The sequence below is a fragment of the Ascaphus truei genome, chromosome 4 (genome assembly GCF_040206685.1).
Source record: "Ascaphus truei isolate aAscTru1 chromosome 4, aAscTru1.hap1, whole genome shotgun sequence".
NCBI classification, from domain to species: domain Eukaryota; kingdom Metazoa; phylum Chordata; class Amphibia; order Anura; family Ascaphidae; genus Ascaphus; species Ascaphus truei.
Window position 1 is genome coordinate 97,565,438 of NC_134486.1, and position 24,155 is coordinate 97,589,592.

At 46.6% G+C, this 24,155-nt stretch overlaps 1 protein-coding gene across 1 annotated transcript in view; it reads right to left on the minus strand.

Annotated features, from left to right (window-relative positions):
- KIZ (kizuna centrosomal protein) overlaps window positions 1-22,533 on the minus strand; it is a 147,613-nt gene extending 125,080 nt beyond the window's left edge. The window contains exons 1-3 of the mRNA XM_075594941.1: window positions 22,376-22,533; window positions 6,818-6,880; window positions 6,046-6,208 (exon numbers count right to left, since the gene is read on the minus strand). Coding sequence (XP_075451056.1) covers window positions 6,046-6,208; window positions 6,818-6,880; window positions 22,376-22,512 — 363 coding nt within the window. The 5' untranslated portion in view covers window positions 22,513-22,533. The remainder of the gene's footprint in view (window positions 1-6,045; window positions 6,209-6,817; window positions 6,881-22,375) is intronic.
- Between the last annotated feature and the right edge of the window lie 1,622 nt (window positions 22,534-24,155).

Genomic DNA, 24,155 nt, shown 5'->3' on the forward strand with positions numbered 1-24,155 from the left:
GCCCTCCTACCCCAGCCGCCAAAGCTCCCTTACCCCCTCGCCGCTCCCTCCCCCCCCCCGCCCGCTCCCTTACCCCCCCGCCTGCTCCCTTTCCCCCCCCCCCCCCGCCCGCTCCCTTACCCCCCCGGCCGCCAACTCCCCAGCCGCTGGGGGGCCAAGCAGCCTCGGATCTGCGCCAGTCCCACTCTCCACCACCTCTCACTCCCGTTGTGTGTGTAGGGACATTTTACTCCTGCCAACAATTTGTGCCTCACTTTCACCCCACCCTACCCCTGCCCTTCACCCCCCCTACCCCTGCCCTTCACCACCCCTGCCCTTCACCCCCCTCTACCCCTGCCCTTCACCCCCCCTACTACCCCTGCTCTTCACCCCCCCTAACCCTGACCTTCACCCACCCCTACCCTTCACCCACCCCTACCCCTGCCCTTCACCCCCCCCCACGCCTGCCCTTTGACTGACGCACTCACACACCCTGACTGACGCACTCACACACCCTGACTGACGCACGCACACACCCTGACTGACGCACGCACACACCCTGACTGACGCACGCACACACCCTGACTGACGCACGCACACACCCTGAGTGACGCACGCACAGACCCTGACTGACGCACGCACACACCCTGACTGACGCACGCACACACACCCTGACTGGCGTACGCACACAAACCCTGACTGGCGCACGCACACAAACCCTGACTGGCGCACGCACACAAACCCTGACAGCCGCACGCACACACCCTGACTGACGCACGCACACACCCTGACTGACGCACACACACACCCTGACTGACGCACGCACACACCCTGACTGACGCACGCACACACTGACTGACTGACGCATGCACACACACACACACACACACTGACTGATTGACGCACTGACTGACACACACACATACATACTGACGCACGCACACAACCCCTCACAGCCGCATGCACACAACCCCTCACAGCCACACGCACACATACACAGACTGACGCGCGCACACACACACACACACACTGACTGCTGCACACACACCCACTGACTGCTGCACACACACACACACACTGACTGCTGCACACACACACACACACACACACACTGACACACACACTGACACAAACAAACACACACACACACACTGACTGACACACACACACTTACTGACGCGCGCGCGCGCACACCCCCACACCCACACACTTACTGAATGACTGACTGACTGCCGCACGCACACACTGACTGACTGAGGCACACACACACGCACACACTGACTGTGTGTGTGTGTGCGTCAGTCAGTCTGTGTTTGTGTTTCTGCGTCAGACTCACTGACGCGCGCGCACACACACTGACTGACTGACGCACACACAATGACTGACGCACACACACTGCATGAAGCTGTAAAGGAGGGAGGGGGGGAACTGGATTGATGTGAATGGGGGACAAACAGAGAGAGGGGGAGGGGTGAGGAGAGAGAGAGGAGCGGGAACATTACATCCCGGGCAACGCCGGGTCTCTCAGCTAGTATAAAATAAACGTAAAGAGAGGGTGCATACCATTCAATGATGGATACAAAAAAAGGAACAACAGGACAGTCACTCTTATACTCCCAGAAAGTGAATATATATATCATTTACGTGAATCACTATCCGTATTTGAAGTGTGTGTGTATATAAATATATATATACATACAAATGAGCATACAGTAATATTTCCATTTGCTATTTGCCTTGCTATGGAGGGTTTTTGTCACTTTTTTACTCACATAACTTCACATATACATACATATATAATATATAATATATATAATATATAATATATATATATATATATATATATATATGCAGTGGAAGTCTATTGTGTGTATTTACCTACACACTCACTCCACATTTCAGTAACATACATATACATCTAAATAATATTCACATATACACGTTTGCTATAAATGGAATTATTACAATTTTACATTATATACACGTGCAATGAATGGAATAAACACTGTAATAAGTTTGAAATCGCCTATCCGAGCTGCTATGCATGGCTGATCCCTTTTCTCCAGCTTCCTTGAATGTACTACTGTATGAGGAAGATCATGTGACCAGATGCTAGTGCACGTTTAGAGAGAGGGAGGGCAGTGCTGACAAAGGGGTGTGCCTGGGTTTGTGACAGGCCATGAAGGGGCAGTGCCTAAGCAAATGCTTGTTAAAATAGAATACAAGAAAATTGGTCTTTCAAAGTTGTTTTTTTAAAAACCGAAAATGCTAAAAGTATTTTTTCTTACTACAGAACTGATTTATTAAAAAAAACACACATGCAGGATATAGACTGAACTGCAGCTTTAATAAACAGACTCCTGGTTGTGTGAAATACACAAATACAGGGCGTGTCGCTGTGGCCTGAAATTATTTTTATCTATAAAAGATAGAAAAAAGGGAAGAAATCACTCATTTATTATGAGTAGTGTGCGCTTACATTTGTAAAGCTTGCACCCCAAATAGAGTATACTGTATTACACATTTAAACCAGACTTTTTGAGGGTTAATTATTAAAGAGTGATGGTGTCAATCGGGGCACTATCACATAGAAACAGACATCGAAGTTAATGGGAGTGATAATGCCCCAATTAGCACTGTTGCAGTTTACAGAATAACACCCATAGTGTAATACATTGTTACATAGTAGATGAGGTTGAAAAAAGACATTCGTCCATCAAGTTCAACCTATGCTAAATTTAGACAACAGATACTTTATCCTATATCTATACTTACTTATTGATCCAGAAGAAAGGTAAACAAAACAACCCAGAGTCATATCATCCAATGATATCTCATAAGGGGAAAAATAAATTCCTTCCTGACTCCAAGAATTGGCAATCGGATTATTCCCTGGATCAACATCCTTCCCATGTATACTTATTTGTTTTTTCCCTGTATACCTTTCCTTTCTAAAAAGATGTCCAACCTTTTTTTTTAACAAATCTATTGTATCTGCCATCACAGTCTCCATGGGTAATGAATTCCACATTTTAACTGCCGTTACTGTAAAGAACCATTTCCTTTGTTGCTGGTGAAATCTCCTTTCCTCCAACCTAAAGGGAAGGCCCCGAGTCCTTTGTACTGCACGTGGGATGAATAGTTCTATTAATAAGAGGTAGTGAGGTATTTCTAGGAGTGCTTGAAAGACTTGTACAATGTGTTTCTTTGAGAGCACAGGGACATGTTTATATAAACTCATTGGAGCACCCAGGCGATTGATATAAAGTAACAGTGAGTGCCCTCAATATATACATACATGGTATTGAGGGCACTCACGGTTACTTTATATCAATCACCTGGGTGCTCCAATGCCAGAATGATTTCAATAAAATTGATGTTTCAGTCAACTTGATAAAAAGGTACTTGACAAAGGTCTAGGGTGTTGACTGAAAAGTCAATTTAAAACATAACTAAAGAAAGAAACTAAGAAGATGAGTAGTGCCCCTGCTCATTCTACAATTTTACTAAAAAAATTAATATTATTATTAATATATATATATCAAAATAGAAGCACAAACTGCCATAGTGAATTACTAACAAAAATATATTTATGTTCAATAAAAACAACAGATGTGCCCTTACACCGGGTATATAAAAATAGAGCTTATCGTGAACTGCGGATGATGTCCATCTCGAGACTTCACGGAATGTCCCAGTCACTCGCGTACCGTGTTCCTGCTTTCTCAACGTCTGCAGATCACCCGACAGCTGACTTCACAGTGCCGATTTTACCCGAAGCCTTACAAATTCTTGGGAGGACTGGGAGGTCTCTTCTAACACTTCCCACAATTGTAACAATTACAGCACAGCACCACTCCACCGCGTTTCATGGCGATATATGAATTGGGGTCCTTTTTGGTTTTTTTAGATGTAATTGGGGCTCTTTTTTAATATGCACTGAGGTCTTTTTTAGATGTATTGGGGTCTTTTTAATATGCATTGGGTTCTTTTTTAGGTGTATTGGTTTTTTTTTAGATGCTTTGGGTTTTTTTTTTTAGATTCATTGGGGGGGGGGGTTAGATGCATTGGGGTTTGTTTTAAATGCATTGGTTTTTTTTAAATTTATTTTTATTTTTTTTAAGATGCATTGGGGTTTTTGCGGTCTTTTCTATGAATTTGGGTGGGTTTTATATGTATTGAGGTTTTTGTTTTTTAAATATGTATTTGTTTTATATATGTGTGGGGGGGTTTTGTATATATTTGGGTGGGTCGGTGAGGAGATATATCTATATATTTGGGGGGTGGGTATTGTTTAATATGTACTTGAGGGTGGGAAGTTTTTTTGCATCAGGGGGTGTCTTTTTGGTATATATTGGGGAGGGAAAATGAGTGAGTGGGGTAATTGACAGAGGGGGGGAGAATGAGGGGAGAGAAGGGGTGAGTGAGAGGAGAGAAGGGGTGAAGGAGGAAAAGAGGGAGTAAGAGTGACGCTGGGGGGCAGGGATTGGGGAGAGTAAGAGGTGAGATGGAGGGGAGAGAAATACAGGTAAATGTGAGTCAGGGAGGGAAACACAGGGGGCTCACGAGGTGTGAAATGGGGGGGTGGGTCATGAGGTGTGAAATGGGGCTCGCAACACTGCCGACGGGGGAGGGGGTGTAGAGGGAGAAAGGGGGTGGCCCGGTATTAAAGGGGTTGCACCCCATTTGGCCACCCCTGACCCCACCAGGGAGACAAGGGGTTAACTGGACTGAGGTCCAGAAATGTGATTTCACCCCTGTTATAACCTGTAAATGTGTATTTTCCTGTTTCCCCTCTGTTATTGTACATCAGTGTCTGCACACACACACACTAGAATCCATCCGGGAGCACAAGGGTTAATAGTCCGTTAATACTGTGTCTCAAGGTATGGACAAAGCTTCAGAGACATTCCTTTGCTATCAGGATGACAGATGGCTCTAGAGACATGGCCCAATGGCTAGAACTTAAGTTTTGTTCAAAAGGTTTTATCACCCTCCCTGTCTCTGTGAGAGTGGAGGGGGCGCATACCATAGCAGTTTTTAAGTGTCCCACTTATCACTGTCCAACACAGGTTATCTTGTCCAAGATCCGGAGGGGTAGCTGGGCTGGCATTCCATTTGCACATGTGGGGCCTCAGAAAGGAGACCCCAGAGTTCTACTGCACATGTGCCAGCTAGCAGGGGGGCCTGTCCTAAAATGTGTCCCCCCATCAAAGATTGGCTGGAGATAATTGCAAACCAATCACAGGTTCTTAATGTTACAGATAGAGGGACAAAAGGTTTATAACCTGCTGTTCCCCATCTATCCTTTGTCTTCATTTTTGGTCTTCATGCAAAGTCTTCATTCGTTTTCGTTTGCTGATATGGTAACCTGATCTCACCTGAATCATTTCCTGACTGCTGAGAGAAATGCTACATCATACTTCTCATTCCCCAACCCCAATGTAAGTGTACTTCTTGTTTGTTACTGCATTATCTGTTGTGTTCACCTTTATTCTAAGGAATAAATACAATTTATGATATCTTAAGCCTCGTTCAGTTCAAACCCAATTATTTTTGTGTAATATTAATAAGCCTGTGGAAGCTATCGTCACAGGGGGCACTGGTCAGAACTGTAGTCCTGGGCCCCGGTAAATCTGTCTGCTGCCCTGGCCACGGCAGCCGTAGCTGGGCTGTTTCCAGCAGCCAACGGCAGCTCAGCAGTATTACCCAGCTCCGACCATGGCTCCGGCCCCCCAACCCCCTGCGGGACTCTCTGTGACTTTCAGCCTGGTTAACGGGACCGGAACTTGACCTCACCCGTCGGAGGTGGAAGAAGTGAGCAGAGGTACAGAGGGAGCAACAAAATCCCGGAAGAACCGTGAAACAATGCAAATATAACATGATAGCAAAAAGTTGTAGCGTAGTGTATAGTATAGTCATTTGATGCCACACAGCCATTTTCACACGAGTTGTAGGGGGAGACTCTGGTGTTTGAGGGAGAGACGCAGGAGAACGCCGGGAGACGCTGCAAAATGCATTTGTCGAGGTGTGTGTGTGTGTGAAATATATATCATACAAACTTACCTTCATGTGTTGAAGTTTATCAGTGTTTGACATCAGACTACGGATGTGCGCTTCGATATGGTCAATCTCCTTTAGGAATGCTTGGTTCCGAAGCCGAGCTCTCTTTCCCCTCTCACATATTTCTTTCAAGGAATGCTTCAGCTTCATGTACTTAAGATGAGATCTTTAAAGAAGAGTTAGCAATTAGTAATAAGGCACACTACTAGCCATATGTATGAAACGCAGAGAATTTTGAAACACTGACCCTCCGTAACAGTACTAATCAGCGGTCAAGGATAAATTCATATAAAAAGAAATCATCCATTTGTGGCAGCAAGTTTCTATTCTTTTTTAAGTAATAATAATAATAATAATAGCATGTTCATGTATAGCACTGCTAGTTTTACGTAGCGCTATACAGAGACATTTTGCAGGCACAGGGAGATAAAGTGACTTGCCCAAGGTCACAAGGAGTCGACACCGGGATTTGAACTAGGCTCCCCTGCTTCAAACTCTCAGTGCCAGTCACTGAGCCACTCCCTCTCAAGTAAATAATTGTTTTCTTTATCTCTAACATGTTAACCTCATACAGCACTGGGAAGACATCAATTTTAACCTCTCGGACTCTTAATACTTAAACTGCTCATATATCCTGAAAGGAGCAGTGTATTCTCAAAATAACAACATACGTCAATGGGCGTTTAAAGTAAATAAGAAGACTATGTCAAACAGAAGACTGTAGGCTGCTGCTTTAAGTTCTATGTTGAATGTAATGTTTTGGCAACATACTTACATGTGTGCATCAGATGAGTTGTATTCAAACAATTTCCTTTCTAACTCCAATCTCTTTCCTTCACTGAATGAGAAAAATTATAAAAAAATATTTTACATTGAAAGCAAGTAAAACATTCCGAAAACAAACTGTACTATAGACCAAAGCCCCTACAGACAATGTTACACTTGATTACTGCTGTTAAAGCAACATTCATGTTTCCATAAACAGTCATTTTGGGTATATTCATTAAAGTCTACACGCCAAACATTTTAAGTAGTCTTTGCCGTCTTAGGCGGGGGAATAACGAAGCTCAGATAACAGGTATTAAAACTCAATTGAGGTTAACAACAACCATTAAGTCAATGGCAGTTAATGCTGATAGGGTTCAAATACTCGCTATCTGAGCCTTGTGAATCTCCCTTAGTAGTTTTTAAAAAAAATGCATATTGATGTTATGAATATTTAAATAATGTCATACAGTGTGTGGCCATTTTTTGCAGTTTGGTGGTGATGTTTATGGAACAGAAAGTTCTAGGTGTCTATGACAGTAACATCAAAGCTCTCCGGTGCAGGGATTTCCTCTTCTATTTTTTTTATTTTGTTTGTTGTGCACATACATACATACATACATACATATCTCTAAGGATGTCTGCACATCCTTCTATGATAGGCTGATCGGACTGTCACTCACCCAGGGAGTGTATCATCTTAAGTGTCACACATGAAGTGTCTGTGGAGCTCAAATTGGACTTGAATTGAGGTGAAGAATAAAAGAATTGGACTCTGCACGTCATCATCAACCCTGCAACTGTGAGAAATTGGCTAAATGTTCTGACTATTTTTTCACATCTAAAGACTAACTTTCTAAGCTGCCGTTTTACCTTCAGTGCTACAATGCATTCCCACCCATCTTTATATACCTGCTCTTACAACTTCTACGCCTCATATCCTCCAATACCTGGTCTAGCCCATACTCTCCCCCCCCCCCCAATCGCAGATCAGGTCCCCTAAGGTGTTCTGTGGTCTGGCTATATGTCTCAGTGTGGTGCATACCTGTTGGCATGAGGTCTCCCGCGGTCAGGAGGGCCTGAGTCTCCCGCGATGACATGGGGGACAACAGAAACAGGTTACTGTGGTGAATGCCTTCGTCCTTGTTCAATGGTGCAGCGCCTCCATCTATAGTAAGCCCCAGGAATGCGGGGTGGAATCCTTACTACAGAGATTCCCCACAGGGATGAGAGATTCCAGTCTCACACAAGGTTCTCTTTAAAACTAGCAGACACTTTATTCTCTTGGCAGCAGCAAACAGGTACAGTGATGCACAGTTCACTAACTGTTCTCCCTTGTGATGATCCCTGCCGCCACTCTGGACCAATGGGCATCCAGAGTGGGGCTAGCTCTTCCCTCACCCCCTAAGCAGGGTGAGAGGTATTTGGTCCACCTCACTAACTATAGCTATATCAGCTCTACTCAGGAGCTGATCACTCCTCTCCTCACTAACACACCATCACTAAACTGTCAGACTGACAGAGCACACACTAAATAGGGAATGCACTGCTCTTTTATCTCAGCAGGCACCGTCCCTGTATCTCTTGATTGGACACAGGGTCAGATGACCTACCTCCACCACTCAGGTCAAGTGCTTGAAGTGGGGGAAACCCATCATAACTACTGGCAACCTGCCCTTACCAGGGATTATACCAGGAGGAGGATAGAACTATAGCCCCATTTCTTACCAGGGCTACACTCTCCCTCAGGTGGAATCCAATGGTCCCCACTTGGACCAAATTTGCTGGACCATCCTGCAGGTGAACAATCTGTGAACATACAAAACATAGTTAATCAATATTGTGTACACTAGACCACAACACCCATGATGGCAACATAACACAGTGGGAAACTCCCAACATGGAGAACCCTAACTCAATAGTAATGACGGGGATCAGGCTTCTTCACTTCCCGCCCGTTGTGATCCACAATTTTAACAAAGAAAGGTTGTACAGGCCCATTCTCCGGTCTGTACAGAATGTTGTGCATAAATATGTTCCTGCCTGTACTTCAAGATTTCATTACAGAACATATTTTGTTCTCCCTTATGTAGACAGTGCTACCAAACTTAATTCTTAAGTGCTCAATAACTGCATCTCTGAGCCAGGTATCTCTCTGGTCCTCGATCTTCTGCATTATCGGTTCTGGCACGTATGGAAACTCTTATAAATGAGATTGCTTTACTTAACTTAGTAAGTTTCCGGTTCCCAACCTTTCCTGGCAGTACCCAGAACTGTGGCTCTTCAGGCTCAATATCATCATACAAAATAGATGAGCCTTTGGGGGTGATTACCTTTTGCATAATTTCTCTCCACCTGTTATCTAACACATCGGCAACCTCCTGTGGAGAATAGGTACCTGCGTCCCACCAGTGATCTACAATATCTTTCTTTATTAACACAAATCTGGTGCGGTCCATCCCCTCATGATACCCTGTGAATAACGGTGCCCACAATTTATCTCGGTGCTCATATGAGGATGACACACTCATACCTTCCTCAGACTCTGCTCTGGAGGACACACCAGATGTCTCTGCCTCTGTAGAGTGCGAGCCTTTACGCCTCCCTCTAAGGACATTCTTGTAAACCGTGGGATTCATCTTAGGTGGTTTGGGACTTACGGGACCCGCTTTTGCAGTAGACTGGGACCCTCGGGCCCTACCTCTAGGAACAGGATTAAACACAGTGGGGTTAGGTACATGTACAACACGGTTTCTCCCCATCAGAACTCTCATCACTTGTCACCCAATCCCGCCAATCAGTTGAAAACTTGGGCGTCTTATCCAGCTTACTCCCACTAGGACCCGGTGGCACGACACGTGACGGGGCAGTGGCCGGGGCAATGGCGCTAGGGGCGGTGACCAGAGGATCGCCATAGTCCATTACAGTGTCTCTGAGTCGGGCGATGCCACGACCGGTAGGTACTTCCATACTGTCTCTTGCGGCAGCGCTTCGGGATCCCCGCTTGGCTACTTGGGCCTTAAACTCCTCGAACGCATGTTCCAGCCCAGCTCTCTTTAGTGAAGCAATCAAAGCTTCCGGGCCTCTGCACCAGTCTGACCCGGAAGTGACGTCATCGCTGGTCGTCGCGGAATCTACATCCGCTCCTGGGTCCCGCACCGGAAGTGCGTCGAGGACCGGAATGGACGGTGGTGGACCATCCGGGTCGCGGACGGGCAGGTAGGCCTCAAGCCCTTCTCTCTCCACAGGTTCCTCCTTCACCTGGCGGGAATAAGGGGGTGGTGGTGTCCTCTTACCACTCCGCTGTCTTGCAATGCTCGTTGGTTCCTCCAGAGCCGTCTCGGGTCCCATCTCCGCCGCACTGGGACTCGCCACGGCCATGGGACTTCTACATGGTTCAGGGCGCACCAGCGCTCGCCGTCGGGGGGTCTCCGAACTCGTCTGCTCCATCTCTAGGGAAACTGGAACTTCTTCTTTACAGCTGGGGTGGTCCGCCGGCCGGCGCATCGCCAGTGAATATGGGTACGAAACGGGCCCGCTCCGGTACCTCCACTGCGGTCGCGCTCTCCTCCGTCGGGACATCTCTTGGTGGCTGGGCCTGGGTCCCTACCTCAGGGGTGACATATGGGACCAGGGCAGCCTTCGCATCCGCCTCCTCCACCTCGATCAGCGTCGCTGGAGGGGCATCTCGCGGGGTCACTATAGTAGGGCATGGCTCGATAGGCCAGAGGTAGAACGTGCCACACTGTTGGCACCGTGCCGTAGTACTTGGGGCCGGTCCGGGTGACCTGCATTGAACGCACAGGCACCGCAGATATTCGCGGCCATCAACCTCCACAACCAGGAGGCCTCCTGGAAGCTGATAAGTTGTCACGCTTAAGTCAGCCATCTTTTGTGCAGGGGTTGATTCGCTCAGCTTGCTGGTTTGACATTTAGTTCTTTCTCCTTCACCAGTCAAGCAGAAGTGAAGTTCCTCAGCCTCACTTCCTGTCCCTCCTTCCGCTGGGGAAGACTGTTGGGATTGGTTCTCAGTGTGCCCCCTCCCTCAGGTGGAAAGTAGAGGAGGGGCATTCTCTCTCTTTGGGCGACGTGGCTTCGTCCATCGGCCAGTCACTGCACAGGTGGGTGCGGCTACAGCTTTCGCGCCGCTCTCTTCTGGCTGGGGTTCTGGTGCCAAACCCCTGCACATCTCTCGCCACATCTCTCGCAGCCTGTTTGCATGCAGCACATGCGCGATCTAGGCTTTGCGGGAGTCGCCATTTTGGATCGGCTGCAACACGTGTTGCAGTGAATGGCGCAGCCGTTGCCTTTTTAACCTCCTCCGTGCCCCGCAGAGCACATGTATCTCTCGTCGCCATCTTTAGTGAGCCCTCTAAGCCCACGATAGCGCTACTCTCAGTGCCTATGGTGCAACTCATTCCTAGACACTTACTACTCTCAATGGTGCTCTAACCAATGAATATAACTCATGGCATACCCCAGGATAGGCAGAACTCTCTCCTTGTACACCGCACTCGCTGACGGTTCATTACAAGCACTCTGTGTTTTTTCTGGATACTAGCTAGTGTACTTGGCATTTCCTAAGTACTTGGCGTCAACCTACTGTTGGCCACTCATAGTGCAGACCGTATGCTGAAGTCCCTGACCTCTGTTAACAGGCTACCCCCACAGGAATCTTACACTATCTGCCTCAAGGCGACTAGAACAGCTATAGCCTAGTGCAGCGGTGCGCAAACTGGGGGGCGCGACCCGAGACTGCCGGCGGGGGGGCGCGGGGTTTACAGAGGCCCCGCGTGCTTCCCGAAGGCACTTAAATTAAGTAACCTTCACTTACCTAGGCTCCGGCGGCTTCCTTCTTGCGTCGTCATGGCAACGCGGCGTCGAGGTCATGTGACGTCACGATGCCAGAGCGCAGGTGAGTGGGGGTTAGGGGGGCGCGGGAGTGAGGGGACCGCCTGTAGGGGGGTGCAGGGAAAGAAGTTTGCGCCCCCCTGGCCTAGTATATCCAAATTTACATCACCCTCTTAGGGCACCTAGGGTGTACTGTGCGAGAGGACTGTCTCTCCTGACTACCCCAGTCTCCAAAAATGCCCATCCTTCTTCAGCACTTGCGCTGAAAGTGTACATATTACTTTCAGCTCTGCTTCGCTGAAAACCTGTCCTGTTTATCTCAGCAGCGCCTCCAAATCTAGCCCATACTCCCCCCCCCCCCCCCCCTAATCGCAGATCAGGTCCCCTAAGGTGTTCTGGGGTCTGGCTATATGTTTCAGTGTAGTGCATACCTGCTGGCAACAGGAGGGCCTGAGTCTCCCGCGATGACATGGGGGACAACAGGAACAGGTTACTGGGGTGAATGCCTTCGTCCTTGTTCAATGGTGCAGCGCCTCCATCTATAGTAAGCCCCAGGAATGCGGGGTGGAATCCTTACCACAGAGATTCCCCACAGGGATGAGAGATTCCAGTCTCACACAAGGTTCTCTTTAAAACTAGCAGACACTTTATTCTCTTGGCAGCAGCAAACAGGTACAGTGATGCACAGTTCACTAACTGTTCTCCCTTGTGATGATCCCTGCCGCCACTCTGGACCAATGGGCATCCAGAGTGGGGCTAGCTCTTCCTTCACCCCCTAAGCAGGGTGAGAGGTATTTGGTCCACCTCACTAACTATAGCTATATCAGCTCTACTCAGGAGCTGATCACTCCTCTCCTCACTAACACACCATCACTAAACTGTCAGACTGACGGAGCACACACTAAATAGGAAATGCACTGCTCTTTTATCTCAGCAGGCACCGTCCCTGTGTCTCTTGATTGGACACAGGGTCAGATGACCTACCTCCACCACTCAGGGCAAGTGCTTGATGTGGGGGAAACCCATGATAACTCCTGGCAACCTGCCCTTATCAGGGATTATACCAGGAGGAGAATAGAACTATAGCCCCATTTCTTACCAGGGCTACACTGGGAACTCTCCTACCTGTCTCTCCCTGCATTCCATTATACCCTCCCTATTGCTTTTTCTGTCTGCGGTTTCCTCATTCCTTTGTAAAGTTTTCTGTTCTCTACAAACTTCCCCACACTCCTATCCACATTTCTTCACCTCTCCTTCCTTCCACCTATGTTTGTGCCTATACACTGCACCCCATATGTACACACCTTTCCCAACAACTTCTACACCCCTCAATAAAAAGCATCCCAACAAATCCTCTGTTCCACTATTTCTATTCCTCCCTGCTGCTGGGGATCTCTCTCCTAATTCTGGACCCAGCCAAATACACACCTGCTCTTGCCCATGCTTCCCTGCCACCTCGTTCCCTGCTAATGGTGTTAACCCATCTAATTTAGTACCAAACAACCTTAAAACTCACCTCTCAAAAGAAGCATCCCAATAACCTGCACTCATGGCTACTGTCCCACACTCACAGTAACTCTTACTAACCATTGTCACCAATCACTGCCATCAACTGCAGTTATTCCCTCACCTGCTGTCTCTGTAAATCTCCCAACATATTACTGAGATTGTAAGCTCTCCTGCCCAGGGATTTCCTTTCCTATTGTCTGACTTTGCTGCTCTTATTGTATTATTATAATTCCCTGTACTATATTGTCTTTGTAAAGCATGGAGTACACAGTAGGCACTATATAAATAAAGATATACATACATACCCCTCGGTTATAGACCGAGCAGTCTCTCACTCCCTCAGAAAACTGGGGAATAAGATATTAATGGCAGTGGAGACAGTAAGGAGAGGAGGAGACATGACGTGGAAAGGAGGGAGTGCAGTATGCACAGAGGAGCAGACAGTAAAAAGCAGGGAGTGCAAAGAGGGGGAAGAAAGTGTAAATAGGAGCAGGACAGGATGGAGGGGGAGGGAGACAGAGAGAGACAGTAAGGAGGAGAGAGGAGATCAAGAGAGGCAGCGGAGAGGAGCAGTGTGTACATGGGGGAGAAAAGACAGCGATGCAAGTAGGAAGAGGAAACAGAGACAGCAATGAGAGGAGACAATAGAGACAAGTAGGAGAGCAGGGAGTGTAGTGTGCACAGAGAGGAGCCGACAGTAAGGCAGGGAGTACAAAGAGAGGGGAAGAGAGAGTGCAAAGAGGAGTAGGGCATGATGGAGGAGGGAGTAAGGTGGGCAAGAGGGGACAAGAGACAGCATAAATATCTTATCTCCATCATCTCGGGTAACAGTTGCTTCCAAGATAAAGCATCAGCAATACAATTCTGAACTCCAGGCCCGTGGCGAGCTCTGAACCATATATTCATTTGTAAACACGGAAACACCAAGTGACGCAAAAGCACTACCTGCACCACACATGTCTGTCCAAAAAAAATGACTGCCGTTTTTAAATTCTTTCCCCCAAAATCTCTATTGCCACCAGTATTGGAAACAATTCGGAAACAATTCCAAAACTGTCAAGTTCATTGTCAACCCTTCTTCTTCCCACCACCATAGCGGCCATTTTTGGATATCTCTGGATCTGGACACGGCTGCACGCTAGGAAGAGTCCTGGGGACAACAGTGAGTACATGATTGCTTACCCAAGGGCCATCCCAATAAGGGAAGGAGTATAGTCATGCCCACCCCCTACCTTCAGGGTGATATAGAGCCCCATATATAGGTTTAAGACTTTGATTGGAAGTACTGTTTTATTGCTAATAGTTCCCAGTGCTGCTATCCTTATTATTGGATCATCATCATTATGGAGACAGGACCAAGCACTTGAGCACCACCTATTTTCCATATTTAAAAACCCTGCAGTAGTGACTGCACAGATCTCTCTGATCCAGGAAGCCGAGTGCACCTGGACCACTCAAGAGGGACAACACTACAACAGTCTGACCCCGTAGGCAGCTGTGGAGGATATCCGGGCTTTGGACTTCACAACACCTATACCAGCAAGAGGAAGCTGCGGGCTCCGAAGGTAAATCTTACCCTACACTGAACTCTCTTTTATTGTTGGTAAGGGGCTTAGTCCTCCGACTCACAGATAGGGACAAAAGGTCTGATGTTAGTAAGAGCTCCATGTGAAGGTTGGTATATTTAATTTTGTTTTCCCCTTATATGCTGAAGAGAAGCAATATTATGTTGTTAAAGCTTTGGGTGCGAAATAAAAGCCTACAATTTGTTTTCACCTCTGCAGACATCTCCTACACCGTGGCAATATAAAACACAATTTCCTGGGTATTCATTTCTAGTCCAAAGAAAGAAATCACATTGATTTTTTTTCCCCATCTCCTCCGCACTCAACATATAACACAAGAATTCAAAAATCAATTAGTGTTACATAAAGTGGCGAAAAAATGTTTGTGAACCCCAATGATGAGCACGGAAATTCCATAACTTTTCCATGATAACCTTCTTGAATCAAAAACAGTATATTCTTAAATATCCAATGGGGTTTATATTAACAAATGCCATGGCTTTTGAAACAAAATGATGACTTATCAAAATCATGACTCAACAATCAGAAAAAGACTGAACAATGCTGTTCATGCAAGGATAGCCAGCAGGAAACCACTGCTCTCCAAAATGAACATGGCTGCCCGTCTGAAGTTCGCCAAAGAGCACATAGATGATCCACAAGACTTCTACAACAATGTTCTCTGGACAGACAAATCAAAGGTATAACTTTTTGGCCTCAATGAGAAAAGCTATGCTTGGCAAAAACCAAACACTGCGTTCGAACAGAAGAGCCTCATCCCAACTGTCAAGCATGGTGCTGAGAGTGAGATGATTTGGGGCTGCTTTGCTGCCTCAGGATCTGGATGGCTTGCCATCACGACACAATCATGAATTCTGCATTGTATCAGAAGATTCTAGGAGGAGAATGTCAGGACATTCATCCGTGAGCTGGAGCGAAAGTGGGTCATGCAGTAAGACTACGATCCTAAACATGCAAGCAGATCTACAAAAGAAAGCTGCAGAAGAATAATTCCACGTTTTTGAATGGCCTAGTCAAAGTCCGGACTGAAACCCCATTGAAATGTTGTGGCAGGAGCTGGAGCCAGCTGCCCATGCAAGGACGCCCACAAATGTCACTGAGTTGAAGCAGTTCTGTAAGGAGGAATAGGCCAGAATTCCTCAAAACCGATGTGAGAGACTGACCAGCAGTTAGAGGAAACACTTAATTGAAGTCATTGCTGTTCAAGGAGATGCCACGAGGTAGTGAATCTAAAGGTCCACATACTTTTTCACACACAGATTTCAAATATTTAACAATTTGTGGATAAATAAATGTTGAAAAAGTATTATGTTTTTGTGTCAGTTGTTAGGACTTAGATTAATATTTAATAACATTTTAGGTTTGAAATATGTGACGTGAAAATCCTAAAAAAAGGCTCACAAACGTTTTCTCACCACTGTAGCAAACAGAGAAAACAACGTTTCGGGGGTGACCCCTTCGTCAGGTACAGGGGTGACCCCGAAACGTTGTCTGTTCTCAGGCTGCTAAATAAAGCACTAATTAATTTTGGAATACTTGTATCAGCAATGTTGCGTGCGGAGGAGATTATTGATTTTTTTTCAATGTGAGGCTAAGCAGGGATCACTGCTTCTCTCCTTCTGGCACCACTGAAATCTTTTCCGGGTAAAAAGTTCCCAGCTGACTGATTGAGCGAGTGCAGATTTGCCTACAATACGTGAATTTATAAAAAAAAAAAGATATCAGTCATTGGATCTTCTGCTTTTTCCTTTGCCATTGGTATCCCAAAACTTTTCAGCCACACTCTTGAATGTACCCAACAACTGTAAACATAGATCACTATCCTCTGGTCCTACAAAACAGAAAATCATCCAGATAATGTAAAACGTAATGACATCCTGCCGCATCTCTCACTATCCATTCTGACAATGTACTACGGTTGAGCAATAAACCGGTATCTAAGTAATACTGCAATATCACAAATTGACGGTATGATATGTCAAATCTGTGCATATCGCGGTATTACTCTCTGCCCGGTACACGTACTTCACACGTCTCCTTCCTTCCTGCTCCAGAATCCTGCAGATGCATGTTATATCTCCTCCCAGTTTCCGTTCGGTGAGAAGGAAGGGAGGTGGCGGGAGCCATTTGCCATGCGGCTCAGAGACTGAAAGGACATCTGAAAAGAGGTAGGTGGAAACTGCCTAAAAATACTTTCCCAGGTGATCCCTTCCCCCTCCAGTGACCCTCATGCCTCCCTGCAATACCGTCGGACCCTCTCAATAACCTGAGGTATCTGCATACACCACCACCAAAACCTGTAACCTCCCCAGCGGCTCGCTCCTCCACTTCCACTACAGGAGGGGGCACTCTAGCTCTGCCTCTGCGGCCTCTGCTTAAGCAGCATCGAACTCTGCTGTTCTCTTCTGTCACCATGCAGCTCCACTCCCCCACTCTGCTCAGTGACTCATCCCTGGCTAGCCCTATGCTGTGTGAGATCTCCGATTACTGATCCCACCCCCTCTTAAATCAACTTCTCAGGTTCTGCTCAGTCCCCCTATCCTCTTCCCCCCTTCTCTCCCCTTACCTAAAATATTTTTTTTGCTCGTTTATTTCTTTCTTCCAAACATATATATATATATATATATATACACATACATACATACATACATACATATACAGTATATATATATATATATATATATATATATATACACAGTATATATATATATATATATATATATATATTCGCAATATATATCGTTATCATGATACATTTCTCAATATTGTTGTGGGGAAAATATTGATATCTTCCAACTTTACAATGTATTAAACATTTCTACATAATAGCATGAAATTGAACATCCCATTGGCCAAACACGTAATCAACGTAGAATAACTTGCTAAAACAAACCACCTAACAGATAGTAAAAAAAAAAAAGAAGAAGAAGATGAACAGGTAACAAACGAACCACTGACTCAAGATCTCTCTTCATTAGGAGAGCCCCTATAACTGCGCCCTCACCAATTCCAAAGCCAAAAGAGGTATAAGATACTTTATAATCCTCTTCATCTATGTCATCATTCACCGAATCCCCGTTGGGATAGGACAGATGGTGAATTAACCCAAATGTCTCTGGCTCTTTATTAGGTACTAAACCAAGCAGCAATTCAAAAAAAGGGGCTCGTCAAACTTCCTAAAACCACCTCCTGTGTCAACTTAGCTTCAAGTACTTCTTCATTAAAAAAAAAAAAAAAAAAAGAGAGAGAGATTTTCAGCTAAATAACTTTGCTACTTTAACTCAAACAACTTCTGAAAAACCTTCAGTGTTTTATGCTTCCTGGAGTACCTGTCTAACCAAAGGCCCATTTCTTGAATGGTCACGGATGTCCTCTCTCTATTTCCGTTAATCTCTCTAGGCCCTGTTCGAAAATGTTCTATACTGTACGTCCTTTTTTAAAGAACCGCAGTGCTGAATGAGCTCCTCCGCAATATGAACATTCGTGCCTAAATTTGCATGCGATATATCACTTGCACTGGCTTTCATTAAACAACCAGCATACTCCTGCTCTCCGCCCTGCTGATTCACCTTGACCAAAGATGCTGACCAACTGGAAAGGGCGAAGGCCTATTAGGTGTCATTAATTTCAACTATAAATCAATCGCCTTCACATCCCAATTAACATTCTTCCTCATTGCCTTCGGTGACAAAACTGTTTGTCGTATCTCCACCAAGACATACCGCCGTAAACCTTATAAGCACCACATCATGTCAATATAACAAACATGGCAGAATAACGTTGGGACATCACACGAATAAAACTAGCTTATATTAAAAAAAAAAAAACCTTTAGCCAGTTCCCAGATGTTCTAGCCAAATGTCTCTTATGAAAATCTGATCTATTTCTACAGCATCGTAATCTACTGGCAACACATAAATAAATCGATACATTCCTCTTACCATATCTTGTCCTTGATCTCTAAAAGGTAAATGCATACTTAATGGACTAACATTACACATATAAGCCTCCCTACATGGCACTGAAGATTCTCCCATCTGTATTTCATTTACCCACAAGCGCTTTTAACACTCCCATGAGCTCCCGAACTCACTACTATACCTGTGCTGCTCTGCACCCTGGACCTCAGCCTCCTTTGAAGCCCCCTCCATGCTCTAGCTAAATAGTACTCACTATGTTCTGCAACTGGGCCCTTCTTCCGTGTCACTGCTCTCTTCCTCAGCTCTTATTTCTCTCGGTCTTCTTTCCTCTGCTCCATGCTGCATCACTAGATAGCCGTAGTGATTCTGCGCACCTGGCATGCGTCCCGAAAAATGTCTTCCTGCAGACCCTGCCTCTGCAGCCCATCCCGCTGCCTTGGTGCTTCTCCCCCTGCTCCGTGCAGGATCTTTTCTTGCTCTCCCTGACTGGACCCGAGACGGGCCTGCCACCCGCTCTGCAAACTGCTCACTTATCTAGTCTCCTCCCGGGCGACCCTTGGCACTCTGTCCTTCCGTGATGCTGCCTCTTGTTGGGTGGGCCCGAGATAAATCTGACGCTGCTCCACCAGTCCTCCTTCACGTGGCGCACCCTGTCCTAAGCCTGCCGCCCCCTTCTGGCCTCTCCCGCTGGCTAATGGCCTTTTCCTAAAGGCTTTTCTCCCACGCGCTCTGCTTCCACAACCAGTCCGTCACGGACCAGTGGCTCCCACCTCAGGTATGTTTCTTTCACCTCTTTCTTCAGATAGGCGTCTTCTCCTTGCAGGGCCTACCCTCGAACTGGGGCTCAGTCTTGTTGGCGGATCTCCTAGGACTCCTGGCCCTGACTTCCACACTTTCTTGCGGAATAATTTCCATTTCCTCTAATCCTTCTCCAGGGTCTACCGCCCCTGCCGTCAAAACTCAGCGTAGCCATGCATCGCCATCCTTATCCGCCTGCTCTCAAATTTTTGAACAGTAAGTCTATTTCATTCATTCCCATTCCAATACGGCTTGCCTGCTTTCTCATCTTCAAAATATAAAATGTTATTTTATTAAAAATTGAAGCAGGGGATCCGCCACAGCTGTACTCCGATATTTGTAACTCTGTGGTCCACTTGGTTCCTGAGATATTTACCTTTCTAGTTGCCGGCGTTATTGTTCCCATTTGGGAAATAAAAATGGTCGCCAAATTGGCTTTAGTTTCGGAGGCCAATAGGACACTGCAGCGTCATTACAGGGATGATCTTGTGGATTCCAACTGGCCAACCCCGGCAGCCATCTTTGAATTACCAGGAAGAACACTTGCAAATAATCCGGTAAGTATCTCAGGAACGGAATTGGTCCCCAGAGCTGAAAATAACTTCTCAGGTCAGGAGAACCCAGAGTTTTAAAGGGAATGATGGGGTGGAGGGCGAATTGCTGCACTTAACCCTTTGAGTGCCAGGAGACATAGCTACTATGTCATGCGGTCTGGCACTTCAGGGGCCCCTTGACATACTAGCTACGTCATAACATGGCCGCTCGTTTTCCTAGGAGAGATCGCGTCTTGGACTCTACAGAGATCTACAATGAAGTGGAACGGAAGAAATCCTCCCCTTCCATCATCAGTGACGTAGCCATCACATGATCGCGAGTGCTGGATGGGCCTCGGCAACCTCCAAGACTTAAAGGGTTAAATTATTATGTAACCAGTATTTCCCCAATATCTCCTCAGGCATCATGATCCAGACCTGTTTTTAGGGGTAACCAATTACCTGCACACATGTGCATATGAATATAAAGTTGGTTGGTTGCCTCAAAAACATGGTCTGGATTAGGGTCCTAGGGAGAGGTTTGGAACAACTGTCAGGCACTTTATTGCAACTCAAAATATTCAGTATGTTGCCAAGTGGGACTGTGAAGACAAGCTTGTGAATAAGAAGAGCATTAGCCCATCAAAATATTCTCTGGGACACCGGCCTTGACTATCCTTAAAGTGACGAATATAACTACTTTGCCGCCAGAGGGTCCTTCATAGCATCGCTCTGCAACGTGTTATAGACCCTTTTGGCAGCGAATGTGTTCAGATATTTATGAAGATCTTGACATTTATCAGAGGCAAAAAATCCCATAAAAAATAATAAGTCCCAAATCTATTATTTTGCAGCAATATTACAGCAGTTCAATACTGTGTATGTGTGTGTTGCTGGTCCAGTCAGGGTTGCCTTGACAACATGTGAATCTTAAAGGCTGCGATTAAGTCGCGGCAAAACAAAGGCATTGCCGCCGTCGCGTGCGCTTATAATAGAAGCGACGCGACGGCTTGGTCGCGATCGCTGTAAGTCAAGTCAATTTGATTTTTACAGCGACCGCAGCGTGACGTCACCGTCGCGTCACTGTCACTATAAGTGTCACTATACGATTGTCGTCATCGTCTGCGCTTATAGTGCAAGCGATGGCGACGGAGCAACGGTGCTACCAAAAATATGGTAGTCACTGATAATTGATTTTTTCGGCGACGGTCTCCCCTTGAGGCCAATTAGGAGCTTCTCCGTCCCTCTGCCGACCCCTTTATGACGTCGCTGGCTACAAAAATTTGAAATATAACTAGCGCAATGGCATCGGTCGCGTCGCCGGCACTATAAGCGCAGCCTAAGAATGTTGAAGAGACAGTTAGAAACAAGACTTTCACAGACAGACGTATAAATGGACATGGATGAGAGGAGTTGTTGAACATGCTGCATTGCGGTTTTTTTTTTGTTATTATTACTACTATTATTATTACTATTACTATTATTATTACTATTACTATTATTATTACTATTACTATTACTATTACTACTACAGTAGTTCTCCGGAGCTGACGCGCGTTAATTTCAGCTCCAGGAACCCCCTGCGTCCAGAGATACTTACCTCCATAGGTGCTGCCAGTAGCCCTGTGAAGGTTAAATGACCAGGTCACGCTGGCCAATAGGAAGCCGCAACGGATGACGTCACAGCTTCCTATTGGCCCGCGTGATGTGATTCATTTAAAGCCGCCATTATGTTAGGCACACAGTTGCCTAACTGCATATATACCGACACAGCTACAGAGGTAAGTATCTCTGTTAACAGGGGGTCACTGGAGCTGAAATTAAAACAGTTCATCCCAAGAGACCCCCCTGCATCAAACCTGTAATTAAAACACGTTTTAAAAACGCAATGCAGCCTGTTCTGCCGATTAACATGCCAAGTATAATGCTAAATCTGCCTCCAGACTCTCCATGAGAATGATGCTGGAGGTGCCTTGCCTATTATCCGGATGTGATTGGTAATCGGAACTGTGAAGGGGGAGGGTGCATGACCCTTAATAGCCATCGCTGAAAGGTCCCTGTCATGAATGAGTTGCATGCCTTGCAGGCACCTATGGAACCGAAGTGGTTAATGGTTCGGCAACTAATGAAGAGCTTCATCAGTCTTACTGCTGCACAGCCGATTACAAGGGAGGAGGTGCAGGGGTTAATTAACTTGCTAATTAAATCCAGGCATTCCCAGCACAGGAGTGGTTAACTTGTAATCAGCTGCAGCAGGCTCTCCCTGCAATGGATCTCTCCCTGCAATGGGTCTCTCCCTGCAATGGGTCTCTCCCTGCAGTGTGCGCTTGGTCACAGGCTCCATTTCCTGCACTTGGGTTTGTGCCCTCACCAGTCCCTCAGACTCCGCCGCAGGCTCCCGATCCGGTCCTCGTACCCGCAGGCCGCATGGAGGCTTCCCACAGGCTCCGCCATCCTGCCGGCGCGCCCGGCTGCCAGCGCTCGGTGTACAGCGGCAGCTCCCGTCATGCAACGCGCCGGCAACGTCTGGTTTCTTGGCCGGTGGTAACCATGGAGACCAGAGACGCCGGAAGCTGTGCGCATCACAAAACCAGAGCAAACTATTTCCAGCCCAACAGGGATGATGGTCACCTACAGCTTGTGATACTGCTAGAGTTGCGAAAACTATTAGGCAGTGATTGGAGTGGCTGATAAAAGGAATGGTTTTGTGTCTGATTTAAAAACATTGTAAGTTATTTTTTACACTGTAAGGTGGAGAGTTGTGTCGTAGCATCATTGTTGTATAGAGCCAGGGCTGGTCAACCTGACTGGGAGTTGGAGCCAGAATTTACCAGTGTAATGTCAAAGGCACACAATAAATTCAAATTAATACCTGTATAACCTGACACAGGGCATAGCCTGCCCATCTCAGTGTGTAGTGCAGTCAGGCTTATTTTTTTGATCAAATGTTTTACCAGGAAGTAATACATTGAAAGTTACCTCCTAGTTTTCAAGTATGTCCTGGGCATAGAGTTATGATAACAATACATGAACAGGGTATACATTATATAGCCATGCATAATAATGGTATACTACTTTCCTCTCTGTTGGCAGTAAATCCTGATAAGTACAGGTATGCCAGCAGTAGTTATGGAGGTTTTCCCTTACACCCTGGTGAGGTGCCCTATGTATGGAGGGGAGTGGCTGTATGCTCTGAGTCTCTGGATAGTGACATCAGGGATGCGCCTGCCTCCTGAAGTATATAAGGCACAACACAGTTAGTTAGGGTGTTCCAGCAGCTATGCGAAGTAGCTGGTAACTTGTATTTTCCTGCATAAGGGATTGTAGGAACACTTTGTGACCCTAGTGCAGTAACTAGCGGTCCAGGTTGACCAATCAAGCCTGTCTAAGCCACTCTGTGTCCAGGGACCTGGCATAGAGAGGGTCTCCCTAGGAGAAGAGGGAACCCCACTTCAATACGGGAGGGCGTACCTGGCAAAGGGACAGCACGAGGAGATGTGCGGCTAGAGCCGGCAGCTGCATGGGGCAGTCTGCTACATCCCAATCTACAATAAAGATGACCTTGTTAACGAAACCCCCACTGTGTGAGTGTGAGATTACTCAGCAGTGGCAGTCACCACCGAGAAGGAGTTCCTCACCAGGACCATCTCCCTGCCGAAGCATAGATCCTGATGAGGTGGAGGCGCTGCACATGATGTAGGTTGAACTCGCACCCACTACCTCAGCTACCTGTCCTGATGACATCCCCTAATATCATCCAGCGGGAGACTCAGGAGTCCTGTTGCCTACAGGTGCACCACCAAACACGAACAAGTAATGGGGGTTGGTTGCTAGAGTACCCGGGCCAATGTGAGATTGGGGGGGGGGGGAAACCCGTTACAATTGAAGGCGCTGCAGAGATCTATATAGACCTATTAACAGGACAGGCTTTTGCTAGGCACACGCTAGGAAACAGGGAAAGTGTATGCTGCCACTTTGTGCTGTGTTGGGATGGAACCGCAGGGACAACCTGGGAACCTGAGAGGAGTTAGTGGGTCTGGAGAGGGGCTATAGCTGTCCGAGTCACCTTGAGGTAGCGCTAGGGGTAGGATGCCTGAAGGGATAGCCTGTTAGCGAGGTCAGGAATCCTGGAGAGGGTCTGCACTAGGCTG